The sequence below is a fragment of the Accipiter gentilis genome, chromosome 14, assembly GCF_929443795.1.
Source record: "Accipiter gentilis chromosome 14, bAccGen1.1, whole genome shotgun sequence".
NCBI lineage: Eukaryota > Metazoa > Chordata > Aves > Accipitriformes > Accipitridae > Astur > Astur gentilis.
Genome location: NC_064893.1, coordinates 5,652,401 through 5,671,244, shown reverse-complemented (window position 1 = coordinate 5,671,244; position 18,844 = coordinate 5,652,401). Strand labels below are relative to the sequence as shown.

General features: G+C 44.0%; 1 protein-coding gene across 2 annotated transcripts in view; it reads left to right on the top strand.

The window, feature by feature from the left end:
- LOC126045577 (cytochrome c oxidase assembly factor 1 homolog) overlaps positions 1-18,844 on the top strand; it is a 52,840-nt gene that overhangs the window by 29,218 nt on the left and 4,778 nt on the right. For both annotated transcript variants that reach the window (XM_049816936.1, XM_049816935.1), the window contains 2 exons: positions 15,456-15,558; positions 18,463-18,614. In XM_049816936.1, the coding sequence (XP_049672893.1) occupies positions 15,465-15,558; positions 18,463-18,614 (246 nt within the window). In that variant the 5' untranslated portion in view covers positions 15,456-15,464. Of the gene's footprint in view, positions 1-15,455; positions 15,559-18,462; positions 18,615-18,844 lie in introns of those variants that run through there.

The window sequence follows — 18,844 nt, the reverse complement described above, 5'->3', positions numbered from 1 at the left end:
TGCTGTTCCCACTAGATCCTTTCCAGTGTCACGTTCACATATGCAGCCCTTTCCCATTCCCACATAACCCCCATGGATACTCTTGCTTCTTTATAAAGTCCATTGTGGCTTGAAAAGCTCGTATCAGAAACAAAGCTATTTAAGTCTCTTGTGATTTCATATATTTATTCTTTTGACATCTAAGCACAGTTGCTAAAAGTCTCAGAATGGTTGCTGCTCCCATTTGAATGTCTTCCCCGCCCCACCCCTAAACCATGTGACATGTTTAGCTTCAAATTGTATAGTAGGGAGCACATTAAATATCAGGTCTCAGAGAAATGGGAAACAACATGATGGGGCTGCAGCTTTAGGTGCTGCAAACAGCCCGACTCTCTATATTAAAAATCAACTACTTTTTTGGTTTAAAGTGTGAACAGTCCATCAAAGAGCTACATGAAATCCATTTTCTGGGCGATGGAATGCACACCTGCCTAGTTTGCTTCCTATTAGGTTATTAACACTTACTGCATCAGTAACTGCTGGTTATTCAAGGAAGGACTTAACTTTCTACCAGAACTCTGGGACTAATTAAAACATTGTCCTTAACATTTAATGAGAAAGTTGTTACTTTCACCGGTAAACTGCCTTAGACTCTTAGTCCCATAAAGCACAAATGGCACATACTGAATCATAGTTAACAAGTGGATTTGGGGAAAAATGCAGTCAGAAGAGTGCAGCTTGTTGCATAAGTTAAAAATGATTGTTTGCTTTCTTCTTACTTTCTCCACCAGTACTGGATATTATATATGCTAACTAGTATTCATCTCTCAGCAAGGCATCCAGACCTTGTAGGGCAAGTTCTTTCTTCTAGTAAGACCTTTGCATCATAAAATGGCCCAGACGAAACATCCCCAGGGGAAAATCCCGTGCTCATAGGAACTTCCAAGCCAGGTTATAGCACCATTTGCTTGGCTAGCTGCTTGTCTTGGGTGGAGGAGAATAGCCTGTTAGAAAGGAATGGCCAATGCAAATGGAGAAGAACAAATAAGGGTGTCTCTAATGGACCCGAATATGGAGGGCAGGAAAGGAGGAGGTTTTGCTCCTCTTCTGTGCCAGCCTTGGGCACAGGAGCAGATCTGATAAATTTTAGCTCTCTATATCTATCAGCCAATTCTGCTATCTTATTGTTTGTACATACACACAGTAAACTAGCCAGTTCTATATTCTTTGGTACCAAATTATACGTCATTTAAAGTGACTCGATTCAGCATCACATGAGGAGAGTAACGTTTGGAGACTATGGGTCCTCATTACTCATGTTATAAAGGTTAAAAAAAAAAATACCAAAAGCCATTTCACAATGCATTTACAGAGAGAATGGTAAGAGCAGTGAATAGTACATTTTATTCCAAATGTTTCATTTAACAAAGATTAAATACACATCTTAACACTGTCACTTTGAGGTACATTCCTAATCTGGCTTTGCTCTTGCTTATAGTGGTATAAATCAAGAATTACTCTACTGAAGTCAGCAACGTTATTACGCTGTATTAAACTCAAGGGAGAGTGAGTCTCACTTTTTACCTCTACAACAAATCCCGTTCAATTCAGTACAAATACAGCAGTACATTTAAGTGTGAGGCAAGAACAGAACCAATTGGTAAATCTATGCTGTAAATTCAGTACAGAGTTCTTGAGCTGAATTTCCATCTGAGTACTCTTGAACACTGCAGCACTAAATCTCGTTTTCCTGCAGTGTAATCTAGTTTCTTTTCCCCAGAAAGAATGACATTTTCCTTTTTGTAAACACAGGCCACATGAAACACATGGTTGTCTTCTGAGCAAAAACCTCAAAGAGCGTAGCTTATATATATTAAAAAAACAACAACCCACAAACTTCTGTTTTGAAGCTAAATGCAGTTTTTGAGTCTGTCAGCATTTTTTATTCCATACCAGTTTTCTGCATAGTGGAAAATATGTACCCTTAGGAGAGTATTAACTATGATAAGTCGTTAAAAAACAAATTATCTAGGCAAGTAATTTTTTCCATTATGAAAGTGGCTTGTCATATATTAGTGAAATGAATTAGTCATATAGCACACCTTTCACAACCTCAGAAGAATTAGATTACGGCCCATATGTTCCCATGTGTAACAGGAACAGCTCTCCTCTTTATACATACATCACTATCACTCCACAGTTTCTGATTATGTTTTATTCATATGTAATCAGAAATCACTCACAAATCAGTCCAGAGCCTAAAACTAACCAAAACCAGTTCATATTTCTGGCATGAGCTATTCTACTTGCACGTCTTTCCAGATTAAAACATTTCTTGTTGTGATATGGAAAGATTCCAGGTACATGGTGTTCAATGGCAAAAGGTGACAGCATGACATTTAGGAGATGTATACATGGGGAAGGAAGGAATAGCAACAGGGAAAGAAAGGCACATTTGCTTTTGGCCCACTCAGTAGAAGAAAGTCAACTGACCAATAGCTGCCCACTTCATCCTTTGAGTTAGCACTCTGCTTTCTGGGACTGTTCAAAGTAGAGAAGGCTTGAGGGGGATCTCATCAATGTATGTAAATACCTGAAGGGAAAGTGTGAAGAAGAGGGAGCCAGGCTCTTTCCAGCGATGCCCAGTGATGGGACTGCAGGCAGTGGACAAACTGAAACACAGGAGGTGCAGTCTGAACATTAGGAAACACTTTTTCACTGTGAGGTTGACTAAGTGCTGGCACAGATTGCCCAGGGAGATTGTGGAGTCTCCATCCTTGGAGTTACTTAAAAGCTGTCTGGACATTGTCCTGGGCAACTAGCTGTAGGCAGCCCTGCTTGAGCAGGGGGATGGCAAAGTGACCTCCAGAGGCCCCTTCTGACCTCAACCCTTCTGTGATACTGTGATGCTGCTTTGGTCTCTTGTCAGTGAGAAAGTGAGGCACCTCATTTTCTTGGCTCTTTTCAACGAGGAACAGCAAATTTTAGAAATGCAAATGGTGCTCCAGCAGCCAGGAGCTGTGGAAGGGACCCCAACAAGCATGTAGAGTTTGCAGTGAGAAAGAATGAAATGCTTGTGGGGTCAGGATGGGCAGCCTTACATCTGGCAAATTAATAGAAACAAAGCAGGAGTGCAAGAATTACATATTACTTTCACTTCAATCACTGGGAGTAACATTCCTATCCTTTTTGTTTCAGGGAGGGAGAGCTGTGACATAACTAATAAATACACTTCAGGTATCACCTGATGACTACAGCTTTGTGCCAGTGGCACTGGGAGTATAGGAGGGATGCTGAGAACTACTGTAAAAGGACTTGTCATGTGCAAAAGCAAAGCGGAGAAATCTGGATGCCTCAATTTTATGACATTTAATTTCAGTGCAGAGTACTGAGGCCTTGGTGGTTTCTGGGGTTATAATCATGTTTTTCAGACTAATTTACCATGTCATTCTCCTGCACAGGATGAAGATAAGCACATCAGGGGGTGCTTAGGTCCAGAAGCTTTACAGTGCCAGTTGCTGTTTCTGCAAGCTGTAACACTTAACTCTGGTGATAGACAAGAATCCCAGACTTCTGGGCTGCACTATGATCACACTGGGGGAAACACAGAAAAAAGGGTCACACACCTCCTCCATCTCCTGTGACTAGCTTGTCTTCTTGAATGACAGCTCTCCTACATGCTCAGAAATAGCTGAGCTGGACTTCATGCAGTGGTGGGCAGCAGGAAAAGTTAGAAGGCAAGTTCAGTGCAAGGCTCAACACTGCTTTTTTCTCAAAACATCACCTTCCTGGAACGGCTTCCCATCAGCATGGCAAGACAAGGTGGCAAATTCCTTTTCTTCCTTGAGTGCATTTAGCAAAAGGGCAAGATAGAGAAGACTGAAACTTTACAAACATTAACTTTGTAATGCTAAGCTGAGTTCAAGCAAAGGTGCAGTACTTCCAAACCATACCTGGCACATCAGGGTAATGCTGACAAGCAAGATACAAAGGTGCAATTGCAGTTTTAATGTAGAAGTAGCAAGTTTCTGTCTGTCATACTGAAAATAAAACATCTTGCCAAGTTACAAAGAAGGCATTTTTTCATACTCTGCAGTAGAAAACCCTGTTAGCAAATAATAGTACCTTCATCTTTTGAATGTGCTGTTGGAAGTGGAGAAGGAGCTCTTTTCACATCTTGCTCTATTCTGCCTCTGCTTCTAATAAACACAAGTGCCTGCAGCTGAAAAGCTCTATGCTAAAGTGCCTGGGTTTCTCTAACAGACCTCAGAGAAGCACTGCTGGGGTTAACATATTGTTTTGCCCAGGCCTATACAAGTGTATTGCAGAAGGCACTATGCAAATAGTGTTCACAGAGTTTATAATTTCCTGTTGGAACAGCAGAGAAAAGAAGGTCATTGATTTAAACCAGAGAATACAAATGATTTCCTGCCCACAAAGCTGCCAAATGCTTGGAGTTATTGATTTTTTTTCCTCCCTGCTGCTAACCAAACAGTTCTGGTCCTGTCATGGGCATCATCAGCTTATTGACTAAGTAAACATAACCCATTAAGCCAAACATTTTAAAAATAATAGAAAATTACAGTGGCTATAGTAAAAAAACCCATCTGCATTCCAAAAAAATAAAAACAAAAAGGAGAGGAAAAACAGTTCCTGAAGTTAATTAACTTTTATGTAGATTCAAGTTTCTGGAATTTAGGTTTGCATCCAAAAGAGAGAGAAAGGAATAAATTGAAAGAAGACTGGGGGGAAAAAAAACCCCTTTCCTAAAGAAGCCAAAAGGGGAGGGTGCAGGGAAGTGGGTACTTCAAATTTTAAGACCCAGAAGAAAAGAAAAAATTATTGCAAAATTGAGATTGAAAAGGTAAAAAGGTGTGGCAGCAGTATGGTAAAGGCATTTATTTATTTATTTATTTACTTACTTATTAGCAGCAGGAAGTCTGTGCTGTTGTCTGAATTTTTTTTTTAAGCCAGAGCGGAGCACAGCTGATGCTTGGCCTTGGAACATGTCAGTTTGAAGATAGCACGTACGGTATTAATAAATGTAGAACAATACTTGCTGTCAAGTTGGTTACAAGGCAGTAGTTCACTGAAGGGGGCCTGACAATGTCAAAAAGCATTAGACCAGAGCCAGCAAATGCTTTATACACTACAGCTGAACCCAAAAGATGAATTGATGCCCTGGATCTGACTTTAAGGCATCTGTCTGCTCTGGAGAGCGTGTGTTTGTCTGAAGAAGCAGGGAAACAAGTTGTTTTTCTCTCGTCCTCCAACCATCTGCCTACACATGGAAGGCAAGGAGCAAGACAGGAGAGAATAAATCATAGTGTGTTGTAAATGGACAGGGATGCAGCAAGACACGAGAGAATAAATCATAAAGTGTTGTAAATGGACAGGGATGCCTTGCAGAAAAAATAATCTTCAAAAGCAGGAGCACATGCTCAGGGGAGGTGTTTGGAGGCAACTCTGAACAGCAAGGAGACAGCTAGCAGGCTGGGACACTGCAGAGAGGACTGGCTGTCCCCTGGGACTGGCTGTTGCAGGTGCGGTTGCTGGCTTCCCTAGCCGAGAGCCTTGCGGTCCTTTGGTGTGAGAGCTAGCAGCGAGAGAAGAGCCAGTCAGAAGAGACACGAGGAGAGAAGTAAACAAGCAGATTACAAAGTGATGAAAAATAAGGGTATCGGCCTTCTACAGTGACTTAGAAGAAGGTGTGACTGTTTCCTCCACCCCCTCACCCTCATGCCTGTCGACTGAAGAATACTATTAAGGCAGGTAGTCACAGATTATTAATGACCTGTTAACAGCTTCTTTAATTTTCTAATAAGTGCCAACTATGGCTGCTGTAATTATTCTGCTGGTCCTACAACACGCCCTGTGCCAGGCTGGAAAATACTTTTTTTTTTTTCTGGAACATATTGTTGTGCCTCTTCACATGGCGTGTACTGCACATGGGCAACTTCATACCTAAGTAAAATTACATCTTAGGTTGTCAGAGCATTTTGCAGCCATTAAATGTAACTATCTTCCAGTGAAGTAGGATCCAGGAAGTGTTTAGTCACTTATTTTTTACATGTGTGAATTGAGACACCCAAAGTTTATGGTTTTAGCCACAGTGATACAGTGAGTCAGTCCCTGAGCTGCTTATGAAACCTAGGAGAACCATCTTCTGCTTTGCCTCTACTGGTGCCGTATGAACTGCAAAAAGCACAGATAATTAGAAGTAACACTGAGTAGGGGCTTTTTCTAACTAAGCAGAGGTCCCTGGGAGTAACATTGTATAAAAGCAATGGTATCTCTTTACCACTCTTCTGAATTCCCACAAAGAGAGAGCTGAGTAGCATGCGATGAGAAAAGAAAACAAAAACAAATGGAAAAAATGTGTGTGTTGTGGTCAAAGGCAAAGTCTTTCCCTCTGCAGCCTTCAATTTAAGAAGTCTGTGGGCATGGATCTCTGCCAGTGACATTAGCAGCAGTGATTCCCCGCTAACTGGTCCTGTTTCCTTTTCTAATGGATCCCAGCACGCCTATGTGTCTCATGTATACCACATTTGTCAAATTTCATTGTATATTTAGCTCTTGGTAATCTAGCATTTGATCAAGAAACCCCACAAGTATTTGAAGATTACGGTAGCAATACGTTTATGAGGAAATAATGTATGTTGCTAGCATCCCTGTTTGAAAGCTACTAGTGAGGGTGTCTCCTGAAAATGCCATAAAGCAGTCTAATTTTCAAAGGTCCCAGCACCTTTAGGAAACAGTGATCCTGTAAAGGTATCACCTGTTGAGCACACACAAAGCACCTGATGTTTTGAAAAATCTCACCTGTCAACAGTATGTTAAAGCATGGTTTGTGCTTTTGTCCAGCTCTTAGACTGTCACACCTCCTTGTTGGGCAAAGCCCTATGCTGTAGCTCCATAGGAAAAGCTTGTATCCGTATCCCTAAATGTAGGTTCACTATAGGAAACAGCCCTGGAGTTGTGCTGAACCTGTCTAAGCTGATCTGTTTTAGCCTAAGAGAGGGGATGGTGCATGGGCAGGGACACAGCCCAGGTCTCTGGACACTAAGTGACCAACCTGGCACAGGCTTCCTGTGAAGTCGTTCTGTGTTCTTCTGCTACAGCTCTGCAAAATGAAAAAAAAATAATCCATGCCTTCCCTAACAGGAGCTATAGAAGGACCTAAGATTTAGTGAATAAAATAGAGACATCATTTAAAGCATTAAACAGAGAGACACTTTTTCCCTCAAATCCTTTCCACCCATTTTCTGAGGAGGAAAATATGGATCAATCAGCTGTTTTCTGAAATTCCTCTTGCCCTGACTCAGTTTTGGAAGAGAAGCTGATTCACGTCCAACTGTCTTGTGAGCATCCAGCATATCTTTTCCTTTTTCCGAGGGTGGATGGATAAATCGGTAGCTACTCCTCAGATAAAGTTAAAGGTCTGACTCCAGATGCTGCACATGCAAATGGTGTGGCAGGTTCCACCAGTTCCTTTGCCCTTTTGCCCTCTCCATCTCCATCTCGCACAGCTCTGTGCACAAGTTAACAAGCTGGATCTGTCTGAATGGAAACATGCAAATATTATGGGAGTTTCTTTTTTTTTTAATGGTTCCCATCATAACATTTTTTTTCCTTTTTTTTTGTGTTTCTGAGAATAAAATGTTTCTAGGTCAGAATCCCTGTTGGTCTTGTGCCGGTTTTGGTGTTCAATGCTTATTAAAAAGTCATGAGTCTTTGAGGTTATTTTTTCCCCAGGTCTTAATTTGTGTTAACAGATTTAGCTGATACTGAACCAGTTCTGCTCATAGGGGCAAGAACCAACTTCTGGAAATGATCCAGGTGTCCACGATGTTCAAAAGTAATTAGTTTTTCTCAAAGCCTTAGGCTTGAAGTGTTGATCTGATGAGTTTCAAAGGGACTTGACTTTCAGAAGAAGGACAGGGTCAGCATTTTCTGAAGGAGGGGCTCTTCTGGGGAGGGTGTAAAGATGGGCACGTGAAATAAACCTACCACATCTGAGAATCTGGGGCGATTTAGGGTAGTATTTTATTTATTTTTGGTTTTCAGTAGGAAGCATGAATACGAGTAAGGTGTTTGTGAAGTGCCAAAAGCATGCACTGCTATAATACAACAAAAGGCATTATATCAGCAAGATGTTTGGCCTTAGGGCTGCAAACCTTCCCGTCTCCACTGATATTTTTAAAGGCCTTGTAAACTGGGCTCCATGCTGATCACAGCAGAGTAGATCACAACTTTTACCCTCTCATTTCCGGAAGCAGACACATTACAAGGGAACAAGCATCATATGATTTACACTATGTTCCTGCCTTAAACATTTTTTCCCTGTGACTGCCTCCCCTGGCATTCAGTTCCTTTAGGTCACTGTCTGCTGCGTGCCTATTTAATGCATGCATGTGGATTGTATTATTGAAGTTAGTAAGACTACACACAGGCATAAGCCTTATCAGGATTGGAGTTAGAAACTGTAAACTTCCAGACAGGTACTAGCTTTTAACTTAGCCACATGCAGTTCCTAGCCCAATGATGTTTGCAGTACTTCTGTGAACTTTTGTGACCATTTTTCTTTTCTTTTTGCGAGGTAAAATGTGACCTGTTAGCCAAGAAGGTTGTTACATTCTCCTTGTGTTTCTTGATGTTTTTTCCCAATCTCAGGATTTAGTAAGTTGACTTAAAGCTAGATGATAAGTTGTTGGTTTTGGCTCTGAGAACTTGTCAGTGTCTTTGGCATAATTAATATATTGGACACAGATAAATGGCCACAGACTGGCAAGAGAGCTACTTAGTCCGGCATAGAAAGCACTGCAAGCTCTTTGATCTTTCCATGAGAAATGGTTTGGTACTCTTCACTGATCACTTACCTTGCAGGTTCAGTGAACCTGTTCTAGGAAACTGTATACAGAAAATACACAACATAATATGAAAACCTCCCTGGCTTGACAGTCCACTTCTGCTAAGCTCCTGCTAAGTACAGAGTGCTATTCCCTCTCATCCTGACAGTCAAAGGACTGTATTTGTATTTCTTTATGTGATTCTTTTGTTTTAATGTGCCCATTTGGAAGCTGGGCTGTGACACATGCTGTGGGGAAGCATGGGTACAGTGTAGACCAATTCTTTTGAACCTTGGATTGCAGCACTCGTGACCTCACTCCCAGTGGCAGGGAAGCCAAGAAGTTGGCCTGTAGTTTTCTCAGGTAAACCATGCACTGTTAAAACCATGAACACCACTGATCTTTTCTTCCTGCACCTTGGATGCAACTTTTTCATTTACCCTACTTACGACTTCTTACTCTTAAATCTTTTGCAATTCACCTCTAAAACACAAAAGGAACATTCACACCTTCTTCCCCGCTCCATGGTGTCCAATTACAGAAACATACAATTAGGGATGTTAATGACAGATTATTAGGCATTAACCTATAACGCCGTGCTCCAATAACAGCAAAAATGGGTCACACTGTAGGTATAATTATCCTGCTTCTCCAATAACATGCCCTAGTCGTGCCTCTTTTCTGCGATATCCCTTGTATTTCAGTACAAAGCATGGGCAGCTCTAGTTGTCTTGGAGCATGGTCTGGAGTGGATTGTTGAACTGGCTGGCACATGAGCCTGGCCTTCAAAAAGACTGAACAAACTAGGTAGCATCTTTGCAACTTAGGAGAAGAGCAAAAAAGGATTTAGGCACCTGCCTTTGTTACCTGCAGTTAGGAAGACAGACTCCATTTCACAGAGGGATAAACTGAGGCATGGCAGAAGGCTCCTCGGACAGTGGGAACCGTGGCCCCACCATTTCTGTCTGCCTGGAACTGGGGTGGTGCAATAGTCTGTAGGGGAAGAGGGCATATAGAAGGATGAAGGGGTGCAGGCAGGAGGAAAAGAAATGCAGTACAGACAAGCCTGCCAGATGAGACTCTGTAACTTAAGGGCACATGGGGAAGTAGACTGTGACAGTGGTGTACAGAAGATACATAAATATATAGAAACATGCAAATGAGAGTGCCCAAGAGAGGATAAAAAGGAAACGAAACTAAAATATCTGTAGGCACCATGTCAGGCTTTGTACTAAGTGAGCAAGCCACCTGCATTGTAGCACGTGCCCCAGATGTGATACAGCTACAAGAATAAGGTGGCTATTTAGAGTCCTTAATCACTCTATTGGCTACTTTCACTTTGTTTGTTAATTAGCTAGCAGCAAGGGCAGAGAATACACTTATCACAGTTTCCTGGCTTGCCCATAATCTTCCTTATCCATAGAGTTGTCTCTTCAAAGTATTTTAGCCAGGGTAAGTATACCTTTCTAGGAACTGATCCACAAGATGACGCTTGAAGGGACTATTTCAAAGCTGGCTGAAAAGGTGTTTTACCTCTCTAAATGCCAAAATATGCCTTTTCAGTGCATCTAGAGAAGAACCACTGAGAAAAAGAGCATTACTTCTACTTTTCATTTGACTGTGAATTAAGCAAATTTCTTTTCTACAAGTTGCTGAGCTTTTGGTGAAGGCAGATCAGACATGCAAAGGCTTGGTATTTCTGAAAATGCTGTCAGGAGGCACAATTTGTGCTGTTACTTCTCAGAAATGAGGTAAATAATAAGTTGAGACTATTTCTATGAAAAAGGAGAAAATAATATGCAGAAATGACGATCCTGTTGAAACACTTCTGCTGTACTGTCCTCTCTTTGGTGACAGTACCAATGATGAAGGTATTTTGTAGAAAGTGAGTGTCAAGAAGCTGTCTATAAATTGTTGTCCTGGCATGTTATTCATGTAGAAATTGGCTTACACCCAGATGCTTTATGGATCTTAAAAGATCAATGGATAGGCAAGGGAGCAAGAATATGAAATACAAGTGTGTGCTTGTGCTTGCATGTAGCTTGCTTGACATTACCCTCATCTCCTGTGACTTCCATGACTACTCGGGTGGCTTGCAGAAAAGCTGGACCTGGGGCTGACTCAAATCCCACCAGCCCAAGGGAGAATTTCGTTGCAGAAGGGTTAGGCAACAGTTCCAGCCTTGAAGTTAGATGCTCAGGTCTGTTTTCAGGCCTATTGATAAGTTTTAATTTAATTTAAGAATAGTCTTTTGCCACACATATTTAGTGTGTCATGCTGACACCTCAGGACTACACTGGTTCAAAGTGGTGTAAAGGCTCCCAGCTGCTTGTATTGGTGGCCTGGCAGTATATTGTCTTGGCCAGGTGTGTAGGCAGTGGCCCAAATTGAGATAGCCAGCAATGATCACACTGAATTTGCATGGATCGAGTTGCTTCTCTCTGATTTCAGAGCAATATTATCGGTTACTGTTTGGTCTGCAATAGCACTCAGAAGCTGGAGGTTGGGGCTTGGTAGTGCCAGGGGGAGGAGAAGGAAGAGGAGAAGGAGGAAGAAATGCCTTCCCCAAAGAACCTGCAGCCCCAGCTCCCTCACTCAGGTCTGAGGCAAGTAAAGTGAATATTTGTGGCTTGATGAAAATGCCCTTGCTTCACCGCTACCTGCTTTTGGTGAAGGTGTCCGAGACCAACGTCTGCACATGAATTTCAGAGACCAAACCAGAAAATCTGAATTTGCTGAAATAACGGAGGATCTCTTAAGCCCAGCCTATTTTTAGAAGATCCTCTGTGGAGAAAACAAAGTCTAATTAAAAACAGACGAGAGTCTTCCACCTCTCTGGGTTTGTTAAATCTTGTTGTTAACTGCCTGAGTCCTGCTTAGTTTCAAAGTCAAGCTTGAATACTACCTTCTTCACCATATCTTACTATTTTCAAGGCACAAAATGACCATCGCCCATATTGGGAAGCTCTGCTCTTTAATATTTATTTTTAGAGAACACTACTTTTAACGATTTAATGTATCTTCTTTTGGTAACTGTAGGCTCAGTGTGTGCTAATCTTTCTTACCGCTGCAAATACCATGGGGGAAAAGACGTTTTTGCAGAACAGTGTAGCTTGGAAATTGTGCTTTTTTAATTACCAGCTGTGAAGAAATCTGTTTTTCCACCAGTTGACTTGCATACTTTTTAGTGGTATAACAGGTTCTGAGGGGAGATCTCCGCCACAGATAGCAATGTGATCTTCCCTCCTTAGGAGGCAATTGGCACGTTGTATCTATAAAATTCTCCTAAATGCATTGTCTTACAGTTACTCCCTTTGTGGTGAATTAAGTCGGGGGGGGGGGGGGGGGGGGGGGGGGGCGGGTTTGGTCCTTCCCTTTAATAGCCTCTATGCTTTGCAGGCTCTAAGTAATTTTCAGAAAGGCTCAGGACAGGAGGCACACATCTGGGCATGTCTCTGCTTCCCTTCCCTAGTGAGCCACCTCCATGGCACTTCAGTGGAGCAGCAGATGGGAGCAGCAAAGACGGTTGGCCAGAGGGCAGAAATCCTAGTGATGAGTCCTCACAGACAACAGCTCCTTACTATGTTTCGGTCTTCCACAAGCTGACACCATTAGTATCTCCAGTGTCATCATTCAGAAGTCTTCAGCAGCTGCATGTTTGAGCAGGATGCTCAAGGACTTGGAAGCAACATCCAGACATCCATGCCACAAGGGACAATCATGGCAGGGAAGGGGAGCAGCAGACCCCCTTTGAGGGATGCACTGGGCTCCAAGGACACCTCTATCCTTGCTTTTGGAAGCTAACAGGGGATTGTGGGTTCAAAGAGAAGGTTTGCAAGGTCTTGAGAGGCTTGTTAGAATGTGTAGCTCTGAACCTCTTCCTGCAACATGCTGTCATAGGACTGACTTGGGAAAACAGCTGAGAAACAAGTGGGAGGAGAGCATCAAGGGCTAGCCTGGGGATGGGGTGGTCCAGCCTGCGGGCTTCCCACTGCGACTGAAAGCAAGCAGTGGAGTTATTCTCCCTGTTATGGCAATGAGGACTTTCGCAGAGCTGGTGCAGGCTGTGCAACTTGGGTGCGCTTCGGCACCCCCCATCCCTGCCTCACCAGGACCAGCAACGGGCAATGGCTGCAGGCAGGGACAGCGCATCAGGAGCAGCCGGGAGTGCTGCATGGGGCAGCAGTGCTTACTGGGATCACCGTTTCTCAGCTGCCAAGCTCCCTTGCCAGGTGGCACTGTCTTGGCACAGCACCATCAGGGCACTTGCAGCCACTGACCTGCTGCGAGCAGAGGTGGTGATGAAAATGTGTGTGAGCACATGACCGATCAGCATGAAGCTCCTCTTACTTTCCATCCCCCTTGTTTGGGTGTGAGGAGACCATGAGACCTAACAAACTTCAAACCCGCTGAGAGTGAGTTGCAGAGCCTCTAATTTCTGCCCTTTGCTAGGCAGGTGCCCTGAGCCTCAGTCAAAATCTCACTGGTGCAAGAGCTCTGCATCTTCCCACTTTTACTCAGCAAACTGCTGGCAGCACCCACCACCCCCAGACATTTGCATTCATTTACCCTGAATTTCATCACAGAAAGCAAATTTTGCCTGGCTGCAACTTTGAAAGGGGCAAAACTAAATGCCATGGGTCACAGCCTATTACATCATCTGATCCACTCTCCAGATTTACCACTTTTTTTTTTTTCTCTCTGTCATGTGGTGTTGGTGTCAGATCCTCCTCCTGGCTTGACGGATCTTATGGAAAACTCGGGTTTTAATCAGATTTTGCAGTTTGAGGGGGGAGAGGTAATGTTATAAATTGTGATTTAAGGTAAGTTGCAAACACAAGCAGGTGAGCAGAACGCTCTCGCTGTCCTTGTGAGACAACTGCCACCATTTCTCTGTAAAATTACACTTGTACTTCCTCTGCTGCAATTTCTCACGCCGCTTAAGTTGCCCAGGGGAAGTGAAGAAGAAAACTTGTCAGAAACAGATCAGGAGTGAGAGAGATGATGACTGACTGTGCCCATGGCCCCATCTGGGGATTTTGGGGACATAAAAGAGACATAATACCCATGTGCTTCTCAGGGTTTCTACCATTACTAGCCACCCATAAATCTGAAGTAAATAAAACAGTAAACTTAAATATTAAGAGCTCTTAACATCAAGGCAACTAGTTAACAAGCAAAGCCTTGGACTAAGGGATAGCATGCATTACGATTGAAAGCTAGTGCCCACAGCGCAGTACATGAAGGTTGTACCTGGGTTGCATTCACGGTTTCCCTCAGGCTAGAGGATGCAAGAGATGGCGTACGGGCATGTCAGCAGAGCGGTGAGCAGAGGGAGGCTGCCCCTGTCACGCTGACCCGGCCATGACAGGAAGGACTCCTGACATTTGCCTCTCCACCCTCTCTAAACTGTGGTTGCCGGCTAAGCAATACCTGACTAATGCATACCTGAGGGATGCTAGAGGTGGTTTTCACAACAGGACTCAAACGGCCTTGCCCAGGTCACATTTCTGTAACTGGTTTGGGCCTTGGTTTATTAACCAGCTCTCGCTGAACGTAACACTAAGTCACACCATCGTGGCACATGGATCGAGGTGTGAAGCCTTTGGGATTAGAAATCCCATACAGCTTCCCCAAGTATCAAGATGTCTATGTGCCTACATCAAAAAGTGCAGCCTTTTGCTAATCTTTCTTTTTTTTTTTTTTTTTTTGCTTTCAAAATCATTCCTTCCTACCATCCCAGCTGCGAGAGAAGCAAAAGCATAAGCCAATACTTGGATGCTCAGTCAAGTCCCATCCTGCCACAGCCTGAAGCAATGTGCTAGTCTCCTACTAACTCAGCTTGACTCCTACTAACCTGCTGTGGGCAGGAGCGTTAGCTCAGACTCTTCAGGCCACACAGTCCCCTTCTTACCCAAACCGTGGAAGCATTCAGTAGATTGACTTTCTCAGAGGTGTTTCTTATTCTGCTAGGTCATTCATTCAAATGCCAAAATTGTGACTCATTAAAAGGGCAAGCTTGTGCTGGGGGGGTGGGGGTGGGGGTGCAGGAAGGAAGAAAAATAGCTTGCAAGAACTTTCCTGTTTATCCACGGCTTGGGAAAAAACCAACACAACAGAATACACACACCCTGGCTCCATTATCTTTGCAGGCACAGGGCTGGCTTGGCTCTGTCCCTTACCACTCCAGGCCAAATCCAGCCCTGCCGCGAGCGTGTTTACTTTAGAGAAGTTTACTCGAGAGAGAAATCCAGCCCCCGGAGCCTGAATGCTCGCAGTGTGCGAGCGAGTGCACAGGCACCAGGAACCCCCGTGACAATGTGCCGCAGCACTGGCCCCCAGCCACACTGGGGAGGTCATTTTCTTCTCGGCAATTAGTGAAGTGGTGGCATCGCTAAAAGAAGTTGAATAAACACATTCAACCCGGCTGGGTCCCCGGTTTGCTCTGTTCTCACCACCCTTCCTTCTGGGTGCGCGGTGGGGCCCCAGTAAGCAAGAGCCTGATGCCTCTGCACTGTGCTTTCATTCAGGCCTGGTTGGAAAAGGCTTTTAGGAAAGAGGAGGAGGGGGGAAATAACCCTTTAGCTTTCTTCTTTCACAACAAATGTCTTCCCTTTTTCTTTTCAGGGAGGAAAAATGCCAGCTTCTCTAAGAAAACTGCAACAAATGGCTGTTTTCATGGGACTGTTCAGCAGTGGGGGATGCATCATGATGTATAATCTTATGCAAAGTAAGTCTTGGTGCTGTTAGCAACCTTATTTCTCCTCTGCCCCTTTCATTTGCTTTTGTGTAGCAGGGAAAATAGCAGCATGCAAGATGTGAAAAGCAGATGAAGTTAAGGGAAGTGTGGCTGAGCCTCTGGGTTCTGCCTCCATGGGCTCTGCTTTGTTTAGCCCCAGGGCTGCTGCTCTCCCAAGTGCTGCTGCATGCATTTCCAGAGGTGGGTATTACAAAGGGAACAGGCTGCTGTGGTCAGGAGAAAGTCTGGTTTCTGGGGGGTTTCCTGAGGGTGAGGGCAAAGTGAAAGCTTAGGCAGTAAGGCAGGTTTGGTTTCTTACTGAGATTTACAACTGGGCAGGAAAAGAGGACCATCTGTGAGAAGGTCTTAACATCTAGTGGTTTTATCTGTAAATCTCTCTGTGGTGCTGGCCCTTAAACACACCGTGCCTATGAAGTGCTAAGACATCATTAGTTTCTCCTGAATGAAGGGCAGATAAGAGCACTCAGCACTGAGAAGACCAGAACAAGGAGAGAAAAGCGAGACAGGTGATGTTGCTGTTACAGGCAGCTCTAGTTGCTACATGTCTTTGGCCAAGAATCCAAATTATTAGTCCAAATTATAGATGTTTATTTCTTCTAAAATTGTTTCTAGATATTTAGCATCAGACCAGAAATAGGCTTTGCCTCTCTTGGGGGTTGCTATAGGCCTCTTGGCCCTATGCCTCTCCCTTGCTAGTGCTATCAAATGATACTGCTTTTCACCTACCCTTATATCAGAGGATGCTGCCAGAAAAGTGTAGCCAAGCCTGTTCCTCAAGCCCTCAGATAAGCTCTGAAACCTCCCCTTCATTTTACATGTATTAATAACAAATCAGACAAGGCTGGAAAGCAGGCTTTAATTTTAGGCAGCTCATGCCCTCAAGCTCTGGAGTACATGACAGATATATGATCCTCTTATGCTTTAAAATATTGAATCTAGTTTTAACAAGGACATTAGCATTTTTTAATTTTCATCTTCAGCATTGTTATCTAGAAATCTCTGGGGGAAAAAAAAAGTCAACCCCTGTGCTATACAGAAAGTCAAAGGGCTCATTGCCCACATCACTTAGCTGTGCAGTCAAGTGGGACAATGCGATGGCTGCTTCTTGCTGTGTTGCAATATCGGTGGCCACTGAGTAGCTGTCTGGTAACTCGGTGACAAGCCAACTGGGCTGTTGAAAGGACACTTTCTGCTGCAGAGTGTGTCCTTCTGTAGCCTCCAACAGACAGGGAAGTCACACTGGCACCCTCCCTCCCTTGGCCCACGCCCAGGGCTATCCCAGTTCCTTCTGCCCAGTGCACAGAACTGGCCCATACTGGGACCTGGGAGGAGCAAGTGGCTTCCATAGTGGTGGGAGCAGGGGGAGAGGGGTGCTTCCCTCCCCTTCCTTCAGGCTGAAGGGAAGTTTGCTTGCATGTGGGCTCTGTGAAAGCTTGAACAAACACTCAGGTAATTCTATTTCTACTCATTCTCTTTACCTCCACACCCTCCTCACAGAAGCAGTTGCCCCAGCCAACCCCAGCATCCTTTCAGCACTCCTACTGCAAATGCATGGACAAATGGATTATTCTGCCATTTTATGTCCGATACACAAGATGCTAACAAGGAACAGCTGAGAAGGAGCACTACGAAACTCGGACCTGTTTCCCCTCCAACCTGCAGGATGAGCACAACATACTTTTAACATGATCCGTAGGCACTAAAGGGCTGGCATGCTGCAACCCCTTTTGCTGGAGCTCCTTAGAGTGGCCCAGGGGGCAGGGGAGGACCAGCGCAGGCTGCAGCCTAGCAAAGCTGTTTCTATGCCAACTGGATGGTGCCTGCTCACAGGGGATGACTATAATTAGGGAGAGGGGGCAGCATCCTTCTGCCTCACGCTCTAAGAGTAATACTGACAGGCAAGAGATCAGGTAACAAACCTTACACTTTGTTTTAAACTCCTTGGAAGGCGAGAGTAAAGTTGCCAGTTTAGGATTTTCACATGTGCACACTCTTAGCTTAACTCTGCCCTTCTTGATGTCAAGAGAGTGAAGTTAGGCTGGCATGAAGCACATCTAGAAATCCCAGCAGGCAAGCCTTAAAACTGTTTATAAGCAAATCTCTGCTTCCATAAGGAGGGTCGGCACACTTCCAGCCTCACAGCTCTGCATTGTCCATTAGTGACTGCTGCACAGCATTGCCCAGCTATACATGGCAACCAGACATTGATAAATAGCGATTTACCACAATTGTCCTCCATATGCCAACACTGCAGCATCCAGGCTACTGTGCTATTGTTGCTGCTTGACCATTAACTCTAATGGCACTTCTTTGTGCCTCCCTTTTAATGCATCCATCAGGAGAGTTGCAGCTTCATGGCTGCCACTTGAAAAGCTGTACCAAGACCACACCAAGAGTTTCACGGCAGCAGCAGCTGTTCCTGTCTCACACCAATGTCTGTGAAATATTGTCCATTCTTAAAGTATTTTCTGTACCTCCTTTAAAAAAAAAAAAAAATTTAATTACTTTCAGAACATTTTCAGGTATTCATCCTTATGCTTTTTTTTTTCTCCTTTTTTTGTTCCTTTTAGATGACATACAAACATATGAAAAGCAGGGAGACACAACCATAGGCTGAACTGTATATCAGTATGGAATAAGCTATATTCAGAGTCCTCTTCACTTAAATGAGCTGAATAACATTACAGTTCAGCACTGCTGCTGTGATGTAAGGGTGTGTTTCCTCCTTTAGCCAGATTTCTCCTAATTAATAGTTTGCACTGTTTTTCAGGGAGGGTGTGGTAGCCTGGAGGAAACGTCTTTTTCTTTTTCTTTTCTTACTTATGTTTAATCTTAAGTGGACAGTCTCCTCACTACCCCGTTTCTATCATCTAGAAAGTTTTGCCAGGACCCAGTATTACCAGCAGGCTTTGGAGCAACTGAACAGCAATCCTGATGCCCTGGAAGCCCTGGGTGCCCCCCCTCTTAAGGTTCACAACATCCGACTGACAGATGGGAGTAATCGCGTGGACACAGAAAGAGCACAGGTAATGCTGGGGAGGTGGTGTCACAGGGTGGCTTCCCAAGGCAGCCGGTGACGACAGATCAGCTGGGGGATTTCAGGAGGTCACGAGTCACTTGGGGGCACTGGAAGGCAGCAGGATGGGATGCCAGTTGACCTGAAAGAGGAACGGGTTTCCAGAGCATAAATCTATGCTCTAATGTGAGGGACTAGAAGCAGCTAGAGCAGCATCTTCGTGTTGTGCTATATGGGCAC